The sequence below is a fragment of the Drosophila suzukii genome, chromosome 2R (genome assembly GCF_043229965.1).
Source record: "Drosophila suzukii chromosome 2R, CBGP_Dsuzu_IsoJpt1.0, whole genome shotgun sequence".
Classification (NCBI taxonomy): Eukaryota; Metazoa; Arthropoda; class Insecta; order Diptera; family Drosophilidae; genus Drosophila; species Drosophila suzukii.
In genome coordinates, this window is record NC_092081.1 from 3,273,892 (window position 1) to 3,292,170 (window position 18,279).

The 18,279-nt window shown below is 41.4% G+C and overlaps 2 protein-coding genes across 2 annotated transcripts; both read right to left on the reverse strand.

Moving 5' to 3' along the window:
• Positions 1 to 3,879: 3,879 nt before the first annotated feature.
• Positions 3,880 to 4,678, reverse strand: LOC108019689 (uncharacterized). The gene is made up of 3 exons (XM_017087581.4): positions 4,570 to 4,678; positions 4,116 to 4,516; positions 3,880 to 4,057 (listed from the first exon to the last, which is right to left on the reverse strand). Exons 1-3 carry the CDS (start codon positions 4,596 to 4,598, stop codon positions 3,984 to 3,986), a joined length of 504 nt encoding a protein of 167 aa, XP_016943070.3. The 5' UTR covers positions 4,599 to 4,678; the 3' UTR covers positions 3,880 to 3,983.
• Positions 4,679 to 7,205: 2,527 nt separating this feature from the next.
• Positions 7,206 to 13,523, reverse strand: edl (ETS-domain lacking). Its single transcript, XM_017088037.4, has 2 exons — positions 12,974 to 13,523; positions 7,206 to 8,026 (listed from the first exon to the last, which is right to left on the reverse strand). The coding sequence occupies exon 2, from the start codon at positions 7,997 to 7,999 to the stop codon at positions 7,484 to 7,486; it is 516 nt and encodes a 171-aa protein (XP_016943526.1). The 5' UTR covers positions 8,000 to 8,026; positions 12,974 to 13,523; the 3' UTR covers positions 7,206 to 7,483.
• Positions 13,524 to 18,279: the final 4,756 nt, after the last annotated feature.

An 18,279-nucleotide genomic window follows, 5' to 3' on the forward strand; every position in this document is an offset into this window, starting at 1 on the left:
TTGCAAGCAACCTCCAACTAACCATCATTCAACGTCATTCTCAGCCATTCCCATTCCAGCCCATCGCATCAGTTGCAATTGCAGTGGCCTCTCCGTCCCGCTGCTTTTTGCGCAATTAAAATTCCACAAATGCCTCGAAGGGAGGTGGAAGGGGAAGGGGCAGGGGCTCTGCGCACCCAGAGCCACCGAAAGGAATGCAAGAGTGGCGCGCATGCGCCGTCGTCCGGCGTCATTCGCATTGCAATTGTTGTTATCAGCCGTGCGCCGAACCTGAAAAACTAGTTTCGATTGCCAGCTGAAGACAGAGCGGTGTGTGGCCAAGACTGCGAAGGAGAGAGAAGAAAACTGGGGTCCTAGAGCTGCGAGGGTATGCTGGAATCCGGGAGAATATCAGGGGGAGTATAAGGATGAGCATTGGGGGACTTCGTTAGAAGAGTAAAATTCCTAAACATTCAATCTTAGGATTGCTGAATATTTAGAAAATATATTAACATACTTATGGGTTCTACTGGTATGCGCATATGGGAGGATATAAGGATATGAATGGGGAGATTTCGTTAAAGGGGAAAAGAGTAAAAAGTTAATAAATCCTTAATCTTAGGATTGCGTTCTTATGTTTTGTTATGTTCTTATTATACAGAATATAAGGATGTGCACTGGGGGATTTCGTTAGAGAAGTTAAGAGATCTTGGGATGGCGCTGAAAATTTTTGAAAATATATTAACATACTTATGTATTTTTTGCTGGAATGTGCACGTCTAGGAGAATATAAGGATGTGAATTTGGAGATTTCGTTAAAAGGGGAACAGATTGACAAGTTCTTATACATTCAGTCCCAGAATTTACCTTTTACTTACTATTTTCGTACTTATCATGGCAAATCTAAGAACGTTAGTTGGGGAATTCCGTTAAAAGAGTAAGCCAAATTTTAAACTTTTAATCTCAACATTGCTCTTTACAATAAACATTTTTTTTTAAACTTAAGTATGTTTACGAGCACCCATTTCCGGTCAATCAGCATATTCTTTAGCATAGCATAGCAGTTTTTAAAAAATGAATTAAATAAATTTTCATTTTTATGAATAACAAACATATAAATATTTGACACGATTTCTCAGAAGGGCCAATTCGAGGAATTTATATTTTAGATTATATTATGTTAATGATCGAAATGTGTGTTTCAACCTTTCTTTAAGAAAAAATAAATTTTCGAAAAATACATATGAACGTTATCATTTTTCAAATATAGAATATCAAAACAAGTTAATAAGAAATCTGTTCATATGCTTAACAATCTACACATTTGATAAACAAAATTAAAAATCCCCATATTGTATGACTTTGTTTTTATATTTCCTTGCGAGATACTACACCTGTCGATCAGTCGGCCCACCTGTATTCCTGCTCGAGTGCTTCTGCGCGAATTTCATGGTTGGGAAAGCCAGTAAAAGCCTCATCCATTTGGCCAATGCCTCGGCTTTTCTTTTGTTTTCTCCCGTGGCCAAAACTGGTTGTGCCAATTTATGGCCAACATTGCCGTGACTTTGTGCACGGTTCGCGAAAGTCAAGGTAAGAGACACTGACGAAGCCAAGGGTTTCCCATCCCGCCGACTGTTTATTCTGCTTTTTTTTCATTTAAGTTCTTATCTTCAATTGATAGAGTCTTTATAGGGAGGCGGAGGAGGGGAATCTGGCTCGCTCATTAAAATTTATGCGCAGGAAACGGAAGCGCAGCAGACGACGAGCAGACACAGAGCTGCGTCTCTAGGCCTCCTTGGCGGTTCCTGCAGCCCGGTGCCACTCCCACTCCCGCTCCCTCCGCCCCTTTGTGCCGCAATCTTTGGCTACGCAAGCGGCGTGACAAACAGGCAGAAAGTGTCACTCAAATTGGCCGCAAAATTGAAAGTGATGACACGCCCACACAGTCACGTTGCCTTGCATAAGCAAGCAATTGGATGGGAAGTGCCGGAGAAGAGGAGTTTATGGACTACACTGGCAAAAAGTGTTGTATTTTTTATGGTCTTTCAATACGGGTTAACTAATATACTAACCACAAGCTGTATTTCCAGTATCCATTACAATTTGAACCTATATATTAATAAAAAACTGTGTTTTTTAATGTCCAAATTGTGTTATCACTGAATATCTTAAAGGAACATTAAGATTTTTGAGATATTAAAATATTTTTAAAATAAATTATGCTTCAAGAAATAAATAAATATAAAATAATAATATGCGTTAAGTCTACAAAACTAAGACTGATTTGCTATTAAATGTACAATTAAATTGTTAAGTTAAAGAGGTTACAGATAAAGTATTGTTAAAAAAGATCTTATATTCATAAATGCATAAATTAAATTAATTATTTCATTATTTTTTTTCTCTGTGGAAAGGGTGTTTCTATCTTGATTGCCGTTTGTGCTAGGAGTAAATCATGAATGGTGGCTGGCATTAATTGTCGTATTCATGACTGGTACTCGCATCTATTAGATGACTGCACTTGCTGCAACGAGGGGGAAGTACTCCCCCCTCCATCCTAGGCCCCAAATCCCCCTGCCACCATTATTCACACTTGACTTACCCGGGCCGCAAAGTTCGTTCCCATGAACTTCTTCTGGTGTGTGGCAATCAGACCACTCTCTATGCATAACATTCTCCCATCCAGCCAAAGTACCCAAGTATCTCTTTGTGTGGGTTCTGCTGGCAATGACAGTTTCTTGGCTGCCCTGAGACTTTTGTCTTTGGGCATTTCCCTCAAACAACATTCACACACAGCTTTTCCAGCTCCCATGAGCGTGGGAGTGAGAAAGAACCCGAGACCCAAAAATCAAAGCGATGAAAAAACGCAGAAATCCAGTCCGCTGAACTTCAAGTGCTCTTGGATTCGCTGAAAAAAACAACAATAATATTCCATCTAACGCGGCCGGAAGTCGCCAATGTGAGCGGTAAGAATTCGGACCCCCGGGATTTCCCAGCTCCACATGATTCTTCTGCACGCCCAATGTATGAATTCGAAATTTACTAATTACCCTTACAGAACTTGACTTTCCCGCTGGGGACCTCCTGAAGCTCTGAAATACCTAAGACTTTCCACCAAGGGGTCTCGTAATATATTTTTCTGTAAGCCTCCTAATGGTGTCCAAAACGTCGCCTTATTTGGGCTTGGGATTCTTTATGGCATCCGCCGCTCTGACTCACCTGCGTGGGTCGTAATGATGGGTTTTCTATACGCATTATTTTGATAAGGGGCTGGGATCATAAATTCCTGGATGCCGATGCCCCAAACATGTTTAGCATACTCTTTCGGACCAGAACAAACAAACGAGAAACGATCAACAAGTGGCTGCCCCCAGTGCATTGTGTGTGGCTTCGAAAACTCTTTCCATATTTCGTGTTTTTCTGTTTTCTGTTGATTCACTCCATTTGTTTACCCCACAGCAGATGGAGTTTCGTGGGAAATATCGCGCCGGAGCAGGCAATGAACTAATTAAAAAATATAACAGTGCCCTGCCCTGGAGTTCTGGAGTCTCTCGATTGTGCAATTGAAAACCCATCCTATCGAGCTTCCTGAGCCACTTGAGGACGGGAGTGTAAAGCGTTTTTGGTTTAGTCATTTCCTCCCCGAAACAGAAATTCAATTACGGCGCCGGAAAAGCGGGAAAAGCATTTCGACAAATTGGCAAAATACAGAAGACAGAAGACCGAACGGCGAAGCCCGGTAGCCAGTCTATGGTTTGTAATATCTATTGTGGCATTGGTCGGAAAACAGTCCAACGATCGACGGAACCGTCGTCGGTTTCCGTCCCTGTCCACTTCCGTCCGCTTTTATTGTTTTCGCACCTCGCCTTCCGTTCGCCTGCCAGCGGATATTCTACTTTACATTTCCTCAATTTTCCCGGTCTTTATATGGTTTATTCGATTTGCCGTTTTGTTTTGCTCGCCGCGTTCGCCACAGATCAATAAGTACATAGTTCGGTGACAGGTCATATCAAATGGATCAGGGTAAAGATGCTGCACGCCGCGATGCAAAGGCCCAGTATCAGCCACGTATATTGCTCTGGGGAGTCAAACATCACTGGAATAGCCCCTTTATAAAGCATAAATGTTGTACTTACTGATGTCCTTCAGGAGTAGAACTTCGTAAGATGCCGTCTTGGCAGGCGCTTCGTACAACTTCCTATATTCGTTTAGTAATATCTCAGACCTAAGACGCACTGGTCCGCTGAAAGCCCCGTCTTCATCGTCTTCCGTTAGCACACCTCCTTCGTCCACCGAACTTTGGTCTAGGCCCATCTGCTGAAACAGATTCTCCTGGGACTTGAGAAGAATCTCGCGGGCTTCGCGCTGGCGTTTCTCATAGTCCAAGGGTCGGAGTGTCTGATCCACGGCTGAAACCAAGGCCTGTTCGATCACCAACCTGTGGTCACACTCCGGCTGAATGGAGTTCCGCGGCATTTTCGAAATGCATGTCATATATAGGGAACTTACTGACTGATAGATCTTTACGGGAACAAAACTGAAGTGGAGAGGTCATAAGCTTTTCAAAACACAGATTGCACCCTTACCAACCTCTTAAAAAAGTTACTGTTTGACTGCATTTTGGATTTTAGACTTTCGTAAATTTGTAATACTAGTGTTTTCCGTTATAAATGTATATTGATTTAAAATTCAAGGTATGTCGAATTTTTTTTTCTATGATTCCAATTATAGGATGAGGAAATCAAGTTGTACATTAAAATATTGTTATTATTAAAATTAATTGTGTTATAAATCTATAAAAATGGTTACATTAAAATGGGTTATTTCCCCAACTTTATATTCATCTGAATTATTTCGTTTTTTTAAAACCAATAGAAAATATAAAATAATATAACATTTTTTGTAATTCATTGAAGAAATAATATAAATAAACGCTTGGAGATATTTTTAACAGGAATATGGATGGAATTCTATGAAGTTGGAGTTCTAAAGATTCCTTTATGACCTGCCCAATTTGAGTTATGCAGTTCTGCCGAATTGTAATTGGAGTTCAAATTCCTGTTGGGCCCGTTTCGAGGTCTTCGGATGCAGCGACGTCAGCTGGCGGACAAGGTTGTGCCCCTGGTGTTGGCATGTGTCGGGTTGCGACATCTGTTGCTGCCTCGGTTTGAGTGTTGTGTTTGGGTTTCTGTTTTACAAGGTAACAACCGAGCAGGGAACTCGGGTCTGGTCTGGTCTGGCTCATTTGTCTCACTTCCTTTACCTTTAACTACATCCCGGATGCTCCCGAAAAACCGACGGTCGAACTGCACTAAATGCAAACTTACAAAACCCAGCGACAATGAGCCACATGGAGCGAAAAAGCAGCAGCAGCAGGAAGAACATCCAAATGTATCTGTATCTGCGTATCTATGCAACTGTGTATCTGCCCATTCATAGGAGGCACAAAAAGAAAAACCCAAATGAAATGAGCGGATGCACGGGCGGATGGAGCTCTTTGAATTTGTATATATGTAACCATCGCTCTCTCACTCGCCCACACACGGATGTATCTTTGTATCTATCCGGGTTCTATTTGACTACCGATGCTGATTATCGTTATCCGTTATTGTTATTGTTATTGCTATTGTCATAATTGTTCCGCTGCGTTTTTTGCAACAGTTTGAATTTAAATGGGGACTCTTCAGATCCCTCCCGAAAAATTGGGCTTTCTGATTTTCTGTTTTAAGTGGATCATCATTTTAGAATCTACAGAGGGAAATTTGTTTCAATTTGTACTTACGTTTTATTTATTCGGTGGATTTTGACCAAGGTTCTTAAAATACCTTAGTATTAACCATTTTCAACCATTCCATTTTTCCAGTTTTAAGTTTTTGGTTATTCAACAAATAGGTTTAATTTAATTGCCTTACTTAATAATTATGAATGATATTTACGAGGATTTCTGTGATTATTGTTAGGATCCCCTTAAAATCAAAAGGGTATTTGTAAAAACCTTTTTTTTTAAGTAACGCCAGTCTCTCTCCCCCTTTTCCTTTTATTTGTATTCCCTTATTTACTGTGAAGTAACTGCAGTTCTACCATTTTTGGCCATTTGATCTTCCCTATTTACTGAGAAGTAACTCCAGTTTCCCCCTTTTCTCCTACCACATTAATCACACAGACGGGAAAAGTCTTTGGAAAATAAACACTTTCTGGTGATCTATGTATGACCAGGGCCTAAACAAATGTTGGCACTAACTTCTGGCCAACAATAACAAAGAGTTTACTGCGCTCGTCTGTGTGTGTGAGTGTGAGAGGTATGGGGTTCATCTTCGTACGCCTTTCCACCCAAATTTTCAACTCAGAGCATTTGTTGGGACTTAATGATGTGCTAATTGGGCGAACGTATATATCACTTGTCAATTTGAGTTCGTCTGGGGGAATTGTGAAAGACATAAACAGAACATTAAGTCCCAAAGAGAGCGGAATTGCTCAAGACCCGTGCGGTATTCTTTGTTGGGATTATTTCAAAAGTATCTGCTGGCCAATGAGACTGAGATTAAATAAACTAAAATGTTGCAAAGTGCCTGTTAAATATAGCAATGATATTTTGGTTTAAGGATCTAGTGAGATGTATTCTATTTATTTTGTTAATATGTCTAGCTAAAAGGCTTACAGAAAAACACATCGATAATAATATAAAATAAACATAAGCTCGAAAATTTGAACATTATCTGCGATGTCACAGAGCTTTACTGATATACTAATTTTAAGATCATTGTTTTCAAAGCCTACTATATGGATGGTTTTAAATTTTTAATGCTTTCTGTGACACCGAGATTTTGGGTTGGAAGAGATTTCTGTAATACCGAAAGTCTCCTTGAAGAGTTTATTTGATCAAACACAAATTTGTCTCACAAAATCATAATTAAATCTGGACTAATTATAAATTTGCTTGAAAATTAATGTGTACATTAAGATTATAAGCCAATTCCAAGGTCGACTCATTATCATGGGCCAACCAATTTAATGCAAAACATGTTTGTATGTTGAGATTTTAAAAATCTCTATACTATAGTACCTCGGTTCAAATACATTTCCTAAACGATTCTAGTTAACCTAAAGCCTCTCTCAACTTCTCAGCAGGTTCCTGAAATTTTTAAAGTTGTTGTAACGGAAATTACTCATTATTTCCCCTTTAAATAATTTCCATTATTTTCGAGTCCAATAAAAACACCAGTTGGTTCAGTTTATAAAATTTCATTTTATATTTTCATCAGATGCGAACTTATCAAACTAATAGGACAGCATTTTAACTTCACTCTTTTTTCATTTTTGCTCATTTCCTTCGGCTTTGTACGAAGATCTTGAAGCAATCTTTGACAATATTGAAATGCAGGATGTTACGCCTAAACTTAACTAACGAGAGCACTAGCGACTAGGCATTACAGCTAGGAGAACTAGGCTAAACTAACCGAATCCTAGAGATATGTACAACCAGGGAGGGGTATCCGCGAGACACCTAGGAGAGCAGGGCCATTGCCCGGGCCAGTCGCACCCGGAAGTCCCGGTAGAGCATCTTGCCGCCCACCGGAACTCGGCACAGGTACATATCGAGGCTCATCAGGCACAGGGCCTTCCCGTTCATCGGGAACTTCTGGGGCAGCTCGGCCGTGACCTCCAGTCCCTCGGACACCGCCATGTTGATGAGCCACTTCCAGACGTCCGCTCGCGTCCAGTCCCGCGGATCCAGGGGCAGGCCGTCGGAACCCATCGGGTGCAGCAGACTTGTGGTTCCATCATCGCCGCCCATCAGTCGATTGTTGTTGTCGTCGGAGGAGGAGTTCGAGGAGGCACTGATCAGGGTGACTCCGCCGCGACACTTGTCCAGCATTTGGTAGGGGTGGTGCAGGTGGCGTCTGGAGGACGGGGTGCTGGTCCCGTTGCCGCCCCACAGATCCTGGCCCGCGTTCACCTGCGAGAGGTCCAGAGGTGGCACACGTCCGGCGTATTTCGGGTAGCTGGCTTCCACTTGCATTTCGCTTCCGCTCGCTCGGCTCTGGTTCTGAAAGTGGAGTAAGAGTTGCTGATTAATGGCTGTGATTCATGTGTGTGGTGGCTAGCACAACGGAAATGCTTTCACAAGCTGGCAATTGTTTTAATCGCTACAACAGCAAAAGCAAGAAACAAAACGGGCATGTACTAAACAAATAATAATACGCATGCGACACATCATAAGTGCGATCATCCGCGCTTTTCAGCGATTAAGGGGTACATTAGTCATGAGGTGGGCTTAGCTCGATTACTTTGTTTCCTTCTTTTTCTGCCTATCATATTTTTGTAAAATTTAATTTTAAACTAAGAAACTAACACATTTTGGTTTTTATAAAGTCATATGTGGAAACATGTACTATTACCAATTTCTATAGTACTTGGTACATTGGTTCTGATTTCCCGAATGGAGTAATAAAGGTATTTGATAAGATAGCAGTAGAACGACTTCAGCTCTAGAGTGTCTGGTATTCGACTGACCGTTCTGGGACTTCCTTTCCGAGTTCGTATGCTGTTATTATTAAATCTGACCTTGTTGTCGGAATGGGCGGCGTCAGCGGATCGAGGCGGATCGCACGCGAAAGGAAGCGCTGAATAATCATTACGAGGCGGCTGTCGTATCGATCGGCGGTCCATTTGAATGGGGGATCCGGGGGCGGGGCCGGCAGGGCGGCATGTGGCTGACATAGCTGACCTGGAAACACGGGCCAAGCTTCGATTGCGATTGCAAACGAGGTGGTCAGAGATCAGGGGAGTCCGGAGTCCGCTCCGAGGAGGTGAGGTCAAAGCAGAGTGGAGCGGAAATAATTAGCCCAATTGGCAGCTGCGAATGTGGCGAGCAAAACAAAGAGCCGCCGAAATGGGAATACGGCAGGGGATCGGGGGCACTACAAAAAAACAGCAAGCGAAACATCCGCCGACGGATCATAAAAGGTGTCAATGCGAATGTGGGTAGGAATGAGAATGGGAATGGGACTGGGAATGGAAATGGCAATGGGAAGAGAAGCCAGCGGAAGCCCAGCGTCGAGATTCCAAGCTCGCCAAAAGGGAACCCTAATAGTTTTCCGGAACGAACTCCGGGGAGCTTCCGCTCAAGGAAATGCGTAGGGAGTCGCAGCGGTTTTAATTACACAGTTCGTTGCCAGCTAAAAGAAATTCCCACGAAATGTTACTCACTAAAAGGAAGTGGGAATATTTGTATCAGAATTTCTGGAAACATAACTATTTTTAAGGGAAATGCTCCTTATTTCCAGTTATCTACAGAAACGACAAGCGGGCGGGGCAATGAACCCCAGAATGCCCAAATGCAGGTGGAATAAATGAGACCCTTATCGAATCCCAAGTTAAGATTAATGTAGAAAGCAGCCATTTCAGCCCACGCCTATCAAACCAAGAGGTGAATCAGACAGCGGATGCCATAAACTATTTTAAAATCCAGCCAGGCGACACTTCAAACACCATTAGGCTAGAATAACAAAGCCCTAGAAGAACCCCCCGGCGGAGAATGACCCATAAAGAATCTCTAAGTATTGCCGATCTTCAGGCGGTCCCCAGCAGGCGAACTACATAATTGTGGCTGCTCTATGAATTCAATTGTTTAATTCCAACTTTTATTCAAAGACAGAACGGGGAGGCCCACCTATGAGGTATACACATGGAAAACTAATTTAATTATTGGTTTTTTTGTCTTAAAAATCATACCCATAATCATTTGGGTAGTAAATAACTATAATAATATAATTTTGAATGAAAAGATCTCTATGTAATGGCCAGTTTAGATTGTTTGATTTCCATGTGCTTCCACTTCCGCCTACGTTAGAGGCCAATGAAAACACTTGAAGTTCATTTCGGTTTCCCAATCCCACGCGCGGGAAAAGCGTGTGAAAAGCGGAAAAGCGGGGCGGATTAGTCAGCAATTGCCAAATGGATCTGTCTGAGGGGCTTCCGTTGACTCCGATCTCCAATACACCTCCACCCGCTCGAGCGGCCGAGTTGAGTTCGAAGTGATTGATTCGTGTTGTCAGGGAATGTTCTATACTTTGGCACACTGTATATGGCATATGGCATTGACATTCGAGTTGATCGGTAACTCGTGCTGAGCACGCGTTGTTTTTCACGCTTCGCTTTGTTTTCGGTGGATGTGGATGGAAATGGAAATGGAAAAAGGAAAGGGAAATGGTTTTCAGTTACTATTCGGTTGACAAAAGTCAATGGCAGGAAGTCGAGTCGTCGAGTCGTCGGCGCAACGTTCGCATATCCGCCGCGCACAGGATGCACTCCCCCACCATGTGTCCCTTTTCAAGGAAATGCCCGCAGATACACTCGCACAAATAAATGAGGAAATGCGCCAGTTTTAATTGCGCTCACGAAAATACTGTGTTTGCACTTTGCACCGTGCTGGCCTCTCTTCCCATGCTACTTACTTAGTAGCAGCCACTAAACCAACACACAGGCAACGCCTTTCGACTTTAAGTGTGCAAAAGACAAGGAAACGTAAAAAAATCGTAATTTGAAGTTCGTAAAAATGACGCGTTTCCTGTCATTTGGCGAGCACTTTAAGTGCGTAATTTGCTATCCGCCGAATATATGTGATTCTCCGGGCTGAGTGTGTATCTTGTCTGTTTTGTCGGCGGGTGTTTATGCCCCACAATTTCCTCTTTCTCCAGGGTTCCCTTTTCATCTTTCAAGCGGTTTCCGCTTAACGAAACCGATTCTTCTGGGCGGTTCACGGTTTTTGTGAATTTACCCGGGAGCCTGGCACGACATATAATTTCACAAAATTAAAGTTAATAATAATAACATATTATATTATATTTCGAAAAATATTTCTGAATTTATATATAACTATTGAAGTTTTGTATTACAAAGCATGAGTTTTCTCATGAACACTGATAGGATGTGGTTTAAAATTTGTAATAAGTATTTAATTTAACCAAAATTTATCATTAAAAGCCACGACTTTATCAGTAACATTGACTAACCAAAGGCGAGGGAAATCCCAAGTCATAACTCTTAGTTTGAGCAATTCTTGTATAGCCTCCAAATTAAACGAATTTGCTAATTTGTTGAAATTACATTCCTACTTTTCTTGGCTAGCTTTCAAGGCAATAAACTCGTCCATTCATCGGAGTGCAGCAGACGACAGATGATAATCTGCTGAATATTGTTAAAAATAAACATGTCTTGCTCGTCTAGCAGTCGGCAAGCGAACCGGACTCCATTTATGCACATGCTGCTCTTGCCGCTGTTGTTGTGACGTATGTTTGCTGATATTACAAATCATGTAACGCCATCGAGGCAGCGAAAATGCAGCGTCTGCCTGACGTCTGCTATCGCCGTCCCGCTCTCGGCCACTGTCCCGCTGTCTCGCCGTCTCTGTCTGCCCCCACATCCCCATTCATCATTTCCCCTCTACAGAGAAAGAAATTCCTGCGAGGCCCAGAATATGGTAGCCAAAATTATGAGGGAACCACCTATTACCAAACTTTAAGACTTCAAAAACTGAGCTAATAAAATTTCACCTCAGATAATGCTAGAAATGTTGGTAATAAAGTTGGGAAGGTACATATTTTCACTATTCATTTCTAAAGAAAAAATATCTCAGGAATTCGATTCAAGTCATAAAAGATTTTGTAAATGATTTAAATATTAACCATGTTCTGTTGTTATTAATGATAAATTATTCTTCCATTCTGGGAATCATATCTTTTTTTTTTATGTAAAATGTGTTTCTCATTTTTTCTCGCAGTGTCGCCGCTGTGGCCCCCAATGTGTGATGGACGGATGTGTGACGACTTTCGGTCTTGTTGTCGCTGATGCGTTTAAAAATATAAGTACCGAGCGGCCAAATGGCGCCAAATGCATTTCGAATCGCTTTGAGTCTTGTCGAACGCGCAGTAGCCAAGTAAATTAAAGTGAAAAGGAGCACTGGGGGCCGAAGAAAGGAGGGGATGTGGCTGTGAGTGTTCACGCCTCGCACGTGTCACCGCGAAGTGAGGCATTGCAGCCGAGCCTCAGCTTTTTTCGCCCTTGGGTCAGCAGGAAGTGCCCCCTCAGTTGCCCGCCACAAGCTTATCAAGAAGAGCGGCATAGTCAGAGGTTTGTCACTTCCCTCTTTGCTTTTCCGTGAAGAGCCTGGGCTGAGTCAGCTGGGAAATTAATTAAGCGGGCGAGGCCAGGTGCAGATCGTTCGGTCCTGCAGCTGCAAAGATTACACAGAGCCTCTCCTGCAACCCCCGACGCCTCCATATCCTTTGCGCATGCGCGCGCATTCGATATGAGCCCGAACCCGAAGAACAGAACAGACGAGAAACAGGGCAATAACTGGGGTAACCACGAAACCATCCAGCCGAATGCATCTTTATCGACTTGGCCACAAAATTTCTTTTGCAGCTGCCGTCTTGGCATTTTAAGTGTCGCTTTGTGACTCCAGAGAACAAAATAATATGGTATTTGAGGATCAGTAAAGAAGATTGAGGTGGTCTTCCTCTTAAAACTATAAGGTTTGTTCACGTTTGTTTTGAATATAGGTTAAGCTTACTAAACCTCTAAACTATATCCTATTCTATAAATGCATTGTGATTATTTGTTCGAGCGATGTCATATCAACTTGTTTTGTAAGTGCTTAGAACCACCTTAAAACACAAAACGTCATTTTGTATTCGCCAGCTTAACTTCAAGATACTTTTAAATCTGGTTGAGAAATTCTGCAGCTTCGTTAACTTTCAATTTGCTACTACTACTCGGTTTCGTTTTGGCTTAATTATGAAAACACAAGTTTGGAGGTCAATTAGCCAGAGTCACATCAAAACAGACAGGCAACTTTTGTCGGTTTGAGTGCAAGACAGCTAGCAACTATAAAAGCCAAGTCAACTTAAACCTTCGGAATGTTTTTTGGTTTTTTTTGTTATTTAGCTTTGAGTGTTAATGAGGGCCATAAAAAATATGTAAACCGACTTACCTTGATCAAAAAAATGTTAATCCAACAATAGTTTGTCTTGCGAATCGCCGTCGAGGTTGAATGGTTGGAAAAATTGTTTTTGGGTATTTTCAATTTTTCAGCCTTTATTATTTGTTTGGTTTCGGTTGGTTTACAGATATGTTTTAGATGCTGTTTGCTTTTGGAAATTGCACTTTGCTAAGCTCTCGCTCTCCCAATGGGTTTGTATCTCTCGGATACGTTTCACAACGTTTGCAGCAAGTAACGTATTTTTCACGCTCTGAACTACTTTTCCTATTTCGCTACGGCTCGGGTTTTGAAAGTTTTTTGTTGCTGCTGCAATTGGCTTCGTTTTTCACTTAACACGATTGTAGATGTGGGTATTGTTTTGGTTTTTTCTGTTTTGTTGCTTTTTGGGTGGTAAATCCAGTTTGCCAGTTGCAATCGTCTGGCGCACTGCGAAATTTATCTTCGTATCTGGCGGATGAGTGAGTAATGCGCACTGCCAGTGTATCTGAAGCCCAAAAGGTATCTCTATCTGCGTTCTGTTCACGCGCGCTCCAAGTTCTCAACTGATTGCGATCGTGTTCGTGCAGCGGTTTTTGTTGACTGCCCTCACTCTCTCCGGCTCTCTCTCTGCGCATGCGCCCGCTCTACGATTTTTACCGGACTCTCTGTAGTTTCTCTCAGCTCTTTGGCCAACAGCTGTGGACATATTTGTAGATCATACACTGAAAAAATTAAGATTTAAAATAATTATCATTTTGCTTGGCAACATTTTTGAAAAAAATATTTTATCTATTTGAAAAGTACTTTATGCATTATAAACACCATTCTTTTGTCGATAAAATCGGTCAGTTTCGAAAGACAATTTAGTTGAACATTTTAACTTAATATTTAAATCAAGGTTCTTCTTTAAATTTTAAATCGAAGTTTTACTTTAAACATTGATCTTATATTATCCGATTTAATTTTTTCGGTGTACCCGCATTTCGGGCAGTTTTCGTTTTTGATTGAGTCAACAACTGAGGTCAATGGGAAAGAAGGAAACAAAAAATAAAAACAATCATCCCTTGGCCTACAGAAATGTGGGTTAACTTTGCCTGGCAGCGTGAACTTTTTGTTCAAGGATTAAGGGATTTTAAAACAGACTTTTTGGTATTTGTTTTCTTATTTATAGGGGGATTTGAGAAAGGGAGCTAAAGGGAGAGAGGGACAATCCCCTGGGTTAATCCCTGCGTTCAAATGTTCTAAAATTCTCTTTAGAATCTGTCATCAAGTATTAAATAGCTGTTTGATTCAAACTATTTAATATTGTCTGTGAGTAAGTTAAAATTGTAATCTAAACTGAAATTAAAATTGAACAAGTTATGATTAAATCTTCTTGGTCACAAAAAATGTAGGATTCCGAGTGTCTAGTTAAACGTTTTAAACAAATATTTTCACACAATAAATGTAAACTTAGTATGTTTGCGGTGCACAGCTATCAGAATTCTTTAAGAACTCCCTCTAAAATGAAGCTAATTGATGTTGTACAAACTTATATTAATGAATCTTTCCTTCATTCTAACTTGATTTTCATTGCCTATATACCGTTGAGTAGTCTACTCAACGCCTCGAATTGTCACCCGATTTATCACCATTTTCATTAACAATTCTCGAAGATTTATCATTTTCCCCATGCACTTGTGCATTCATTTATTCCATGAGTCACTAAATCATTAATTTTCTTGAGCATTCCTAATTATTCAGCCAGCACTGATCGTCGAGTAATTGCAGGAAATCCTTTTCCTGCCGCGCACTAAAAAGCATTTCAATGTTTTGCGGCTGACACGCATGCCAAGCGATTTCTGGATGTCTCTGGATATCCTTTTGTGGGGATCGGGATCGCAGCATATGGCATACATTCTGTGGGTCAGCCATGTGTCGAGAGCTGTCAAGTGCGTGCTCGAATCCTTTTACTCCTCGCGTGAAGCGGGATCATGCCGATGATCGAGTTACGCCAGCTTACTTGGAAATTTTATCAGCAGTTGCAGGACCACGCCCCCGCCCACGGGCACGCGTACGCCCTAAAAAGGTGCGTTTGGAGGATCAGATGCACTCGAATTGCAGCGCAGATGCTGCACCTCCTCTTTGAAGCGGTGTCCTGTTGCGATCTCAAGTGCATCTAATGGCTTGTTTATCAGCAGTTGTCGATCGACGGCAAATAAATTGAGTAGGTACCATTTTCCTTAATTGATTGCGGCGTCGCTCTAATCATTTCTAATTGCGATGCGAAGGACGAACTCAAAAAAAATACACGGAGAAAAATGATTTTCCTGTGGGCAAATCTAGTCCAAATTAATTGTCTGGGGTAGGATATATTTAAGTAAGTTCGAGGGGTTTTCAAGGCACACCAACTAAATGCTGGTAAATCATAAACAAATATAATATTACATTTAAAACGTAAAATGCATATTACTCTTAAAAGTAGAAGAATCGAATGTTATGACTAATGAAGTTTTAACTTTTTATATTACTTGTATAGTATGTCCATTGGACATTGTCCAGAATGCAAATGTTATGTTTATGTAATGTAAATACCAACATACATATATGGGTAAATATTCTACAGTTTTTCAGTGCATTAACGGTTAATCCCCGGCTCATCCTGTCCACATACGAACCCAAGCCAAAACAGCTGCCTCGCATCCAATTGCAACGTTTTTTCCCTATTGTCTGGCCAGGAATCGGAATTTGAATCTACGCATTAGGGACGGGTATCTCGAGAACGATAAGAATCGCCTTGGACAGGATGTGCAATGAAAGTTGCCAAAAAGAAATATTTATACGGTGGAAGGAGAGGCCTGAAAAGGATGTTTGCTTAGGCGCACGTACGTGACTCTGTGAGGTAATTTCTGTGTGTCCGGCTGATAATTGCCCAAAGGAATGCCTGGATATTTGCTTAGCTTTGTTGATTTTCAATTACGTGCCCGGGTCCGGATTGTGTTTGTGCATAAATTGCCGGCAGAGGAAGTTAAACCCCCAAACACGATCGGGGACGATAGTTAATTTACACTTATGTACTCGTACATCTGGCAGCTGTATGGGGATCGAAATCGGGATTGGGAATGGGTAGCGTGTGCCGAGGAAATATATCAAATTCCCAAAAATATCCATCCAATACTTGGGGTGTCGCCAACTATTTATAGAGATAAGCCACCCCCGAACTAAACGATTTACGAGCCATATATATTTTCGGAAATTGCCGCAGCTCCACATAGGGATCCCGTCCACAGTCATTAAAGGTCTACAAAAATATACAGATCGTAGATGCAGCGAATGTAGAATAGGATAGTAATTTTAACGATCGCATAGAGGGATTTCCCCTCCGGAGAACTAATCCCAAGCAGCTTCCAGTTCGTGCTCGGCGTTTTATTGGCACTTTCCCCAGACTATAAATCAATAAACAGATTGTGTGGCATCTTTCGTCATAAAGTTTTCAGCGTTTTCCTTCGGAGAATTCGGGCGGGAGGCGTAGCAGCTGTCATGTTTTCCCCGGTTTTCCTCGGTTTTTCCCGGATTTCTCAAGTTTCCAACTGAAATCTTATTACGAAAACGTTCGAATCAATCAGAAGAATAATAATAAAAGCAAATCAAGTAACCGTAAATAAAAAAGCTGGAAAAATAAGACGCGCTCGTAAAGAAACAGACAGACCCCAACATCGCAACGAAAATGCCACACAGTCGGCCAGAGATAATACACTCTCAAAAACAATGTTTCAAAATATTGCATTGGATTTTCTATTTATCTGAAAATAATATAAATCTCTTTTATATATGTTAGGAATAGTTTTTTTCAACTTATTTGAGAGCAACTACATAATTAAGTTATATCTTCAATTAATATGGATTAAAACAGTTTAAGACAGCTACACCCAACCCTTTAAAAGTATTTTTTAAACGATAGCCCCTCACCTGTATTTTCTTGAGTGTATAGAAGAGATTCCAAGGCAAGATCTGATGGGTATATCACCGGGAGCTGGGAAACCGAGCGCTGAATACCGGAGACAATAGGGCAACAAGCCGCAGCCGACTTCCGCTTTCGTTTCATAAATTCGGATTAAGGCATTTTCAAATGATAACAATGAAAGTAAATAAAGAGAACGGCGGTGAAGAAATGCTCCGTGAATCTGATTAACGGCAACAACACCATTGTCCACAATGGGAACTTACAAAACGTGTCACGTAAATGGTTTGTGGTCCAACCCACCGGGCAGTAAACTAACGAAAACCCACAATAACATGCCCCAGAACAATCCACGCATAGAACTCAAGTAAACAGCAGAAACTGGTGAGGAAAGCTCAGCGGATTGTCTCCGGAGGGACATCTCTAATGAGGCGACGGTTCTTTGTTAGTTAAACCACTTACGCAGATCCAATCGGATCACTATTGTAGGCGGATGGCCTCGAGGGGAAGTAGGATGTACTTATGTATGTAGGTAGAGAAGTGATCAAGGGCTTAGGGAAATGTTTATAATTAACTAGCTACTCATTAATAGCAAGACTATTCTGGGTTTGTTATAGCTCTGCTATTCATTTCAATGTTTAGATCAAGGTAACCAAGGTAACCAAGGTAACCAAGTAACTAAGCATTTAATTAAATGTTATATTTATGATAATATAAGTTAAAAGTAATATACTCAGCTTCGTTTTTTTCTTGTTTAGCTTTATGATCCTTTTCAATGAATTCTAAATTTAATAAACCTAGTAAAGGAAATGTTTTTAATGGGCTTTCACTTATCCCTCGAGATTCCAACTTAATACATATAAATAAATATTTAAAATTTATACCAATCTACTGCCTCAAGTGAAACTGTAATCTAAAAGTGAAACTCAAGTGAAACTGTAATTTAAAAAGAACTAACGGATTCAGTTTGGCAGAGACAAACAGAACAATGTGCAGATAGCAATCGACAACTCATAGATACGTGCATCCGCTGATGAATGGCTCGGCGCATTTGCCAAATATTTGAGCCTAGACAATTGCATTTCCTGCCCAAGTGCCTGCTGTCCCGCATCCCGTTCGCCAAACAACACATGGGATTAGGTCCTCCTGCAGGAGCTCAAGACCTGGAATCATCTGTTGCTCGAAGTCGAGAGTGAGGGCTGAAATGAAGGCTTCTCCCGAGCGGAAACGGGAACCGAGCAGGGAAGGCGCGTACTCTGTACACAAAACAGGAGCTGGGGAAAGAAGGACGTGGACGCAGGGAATTGTAAAAACAAATGTTGTCAAACAACAATAACAAGGAAAAGGATGTCCTGCTGAGCGAGGAAAAGTGCGTAGA

Coding starts and splice junctions, on each gene's coding strand:
- LOC108019689 (XM_017087581.4), bottom strand. CDS start 4,598: ATGCAGTCAAACAGTAACTTTTTTAAGAG. Junction 4,517..4,569: donor AACAGTAACTTTTTTAAGAG/GTTGGTAAGGGT, acceptor TCTCCACTTCAG/TTTTGTTCCCGTAAAGATCT. Junction 4,058..4,115: donor TCTACTCCTGAAGGACATCA/GTAAGTACAACA, acceptor TTGACTCCCCAG/AGCAATATACGTGGCTGATA.
- edl (XM_017088037.4), bottom strand. CDS start 7,999: ATGCAAGTGGAAGCCAGCTACCCGAAATACGCCGGACGTGTGCCACCT.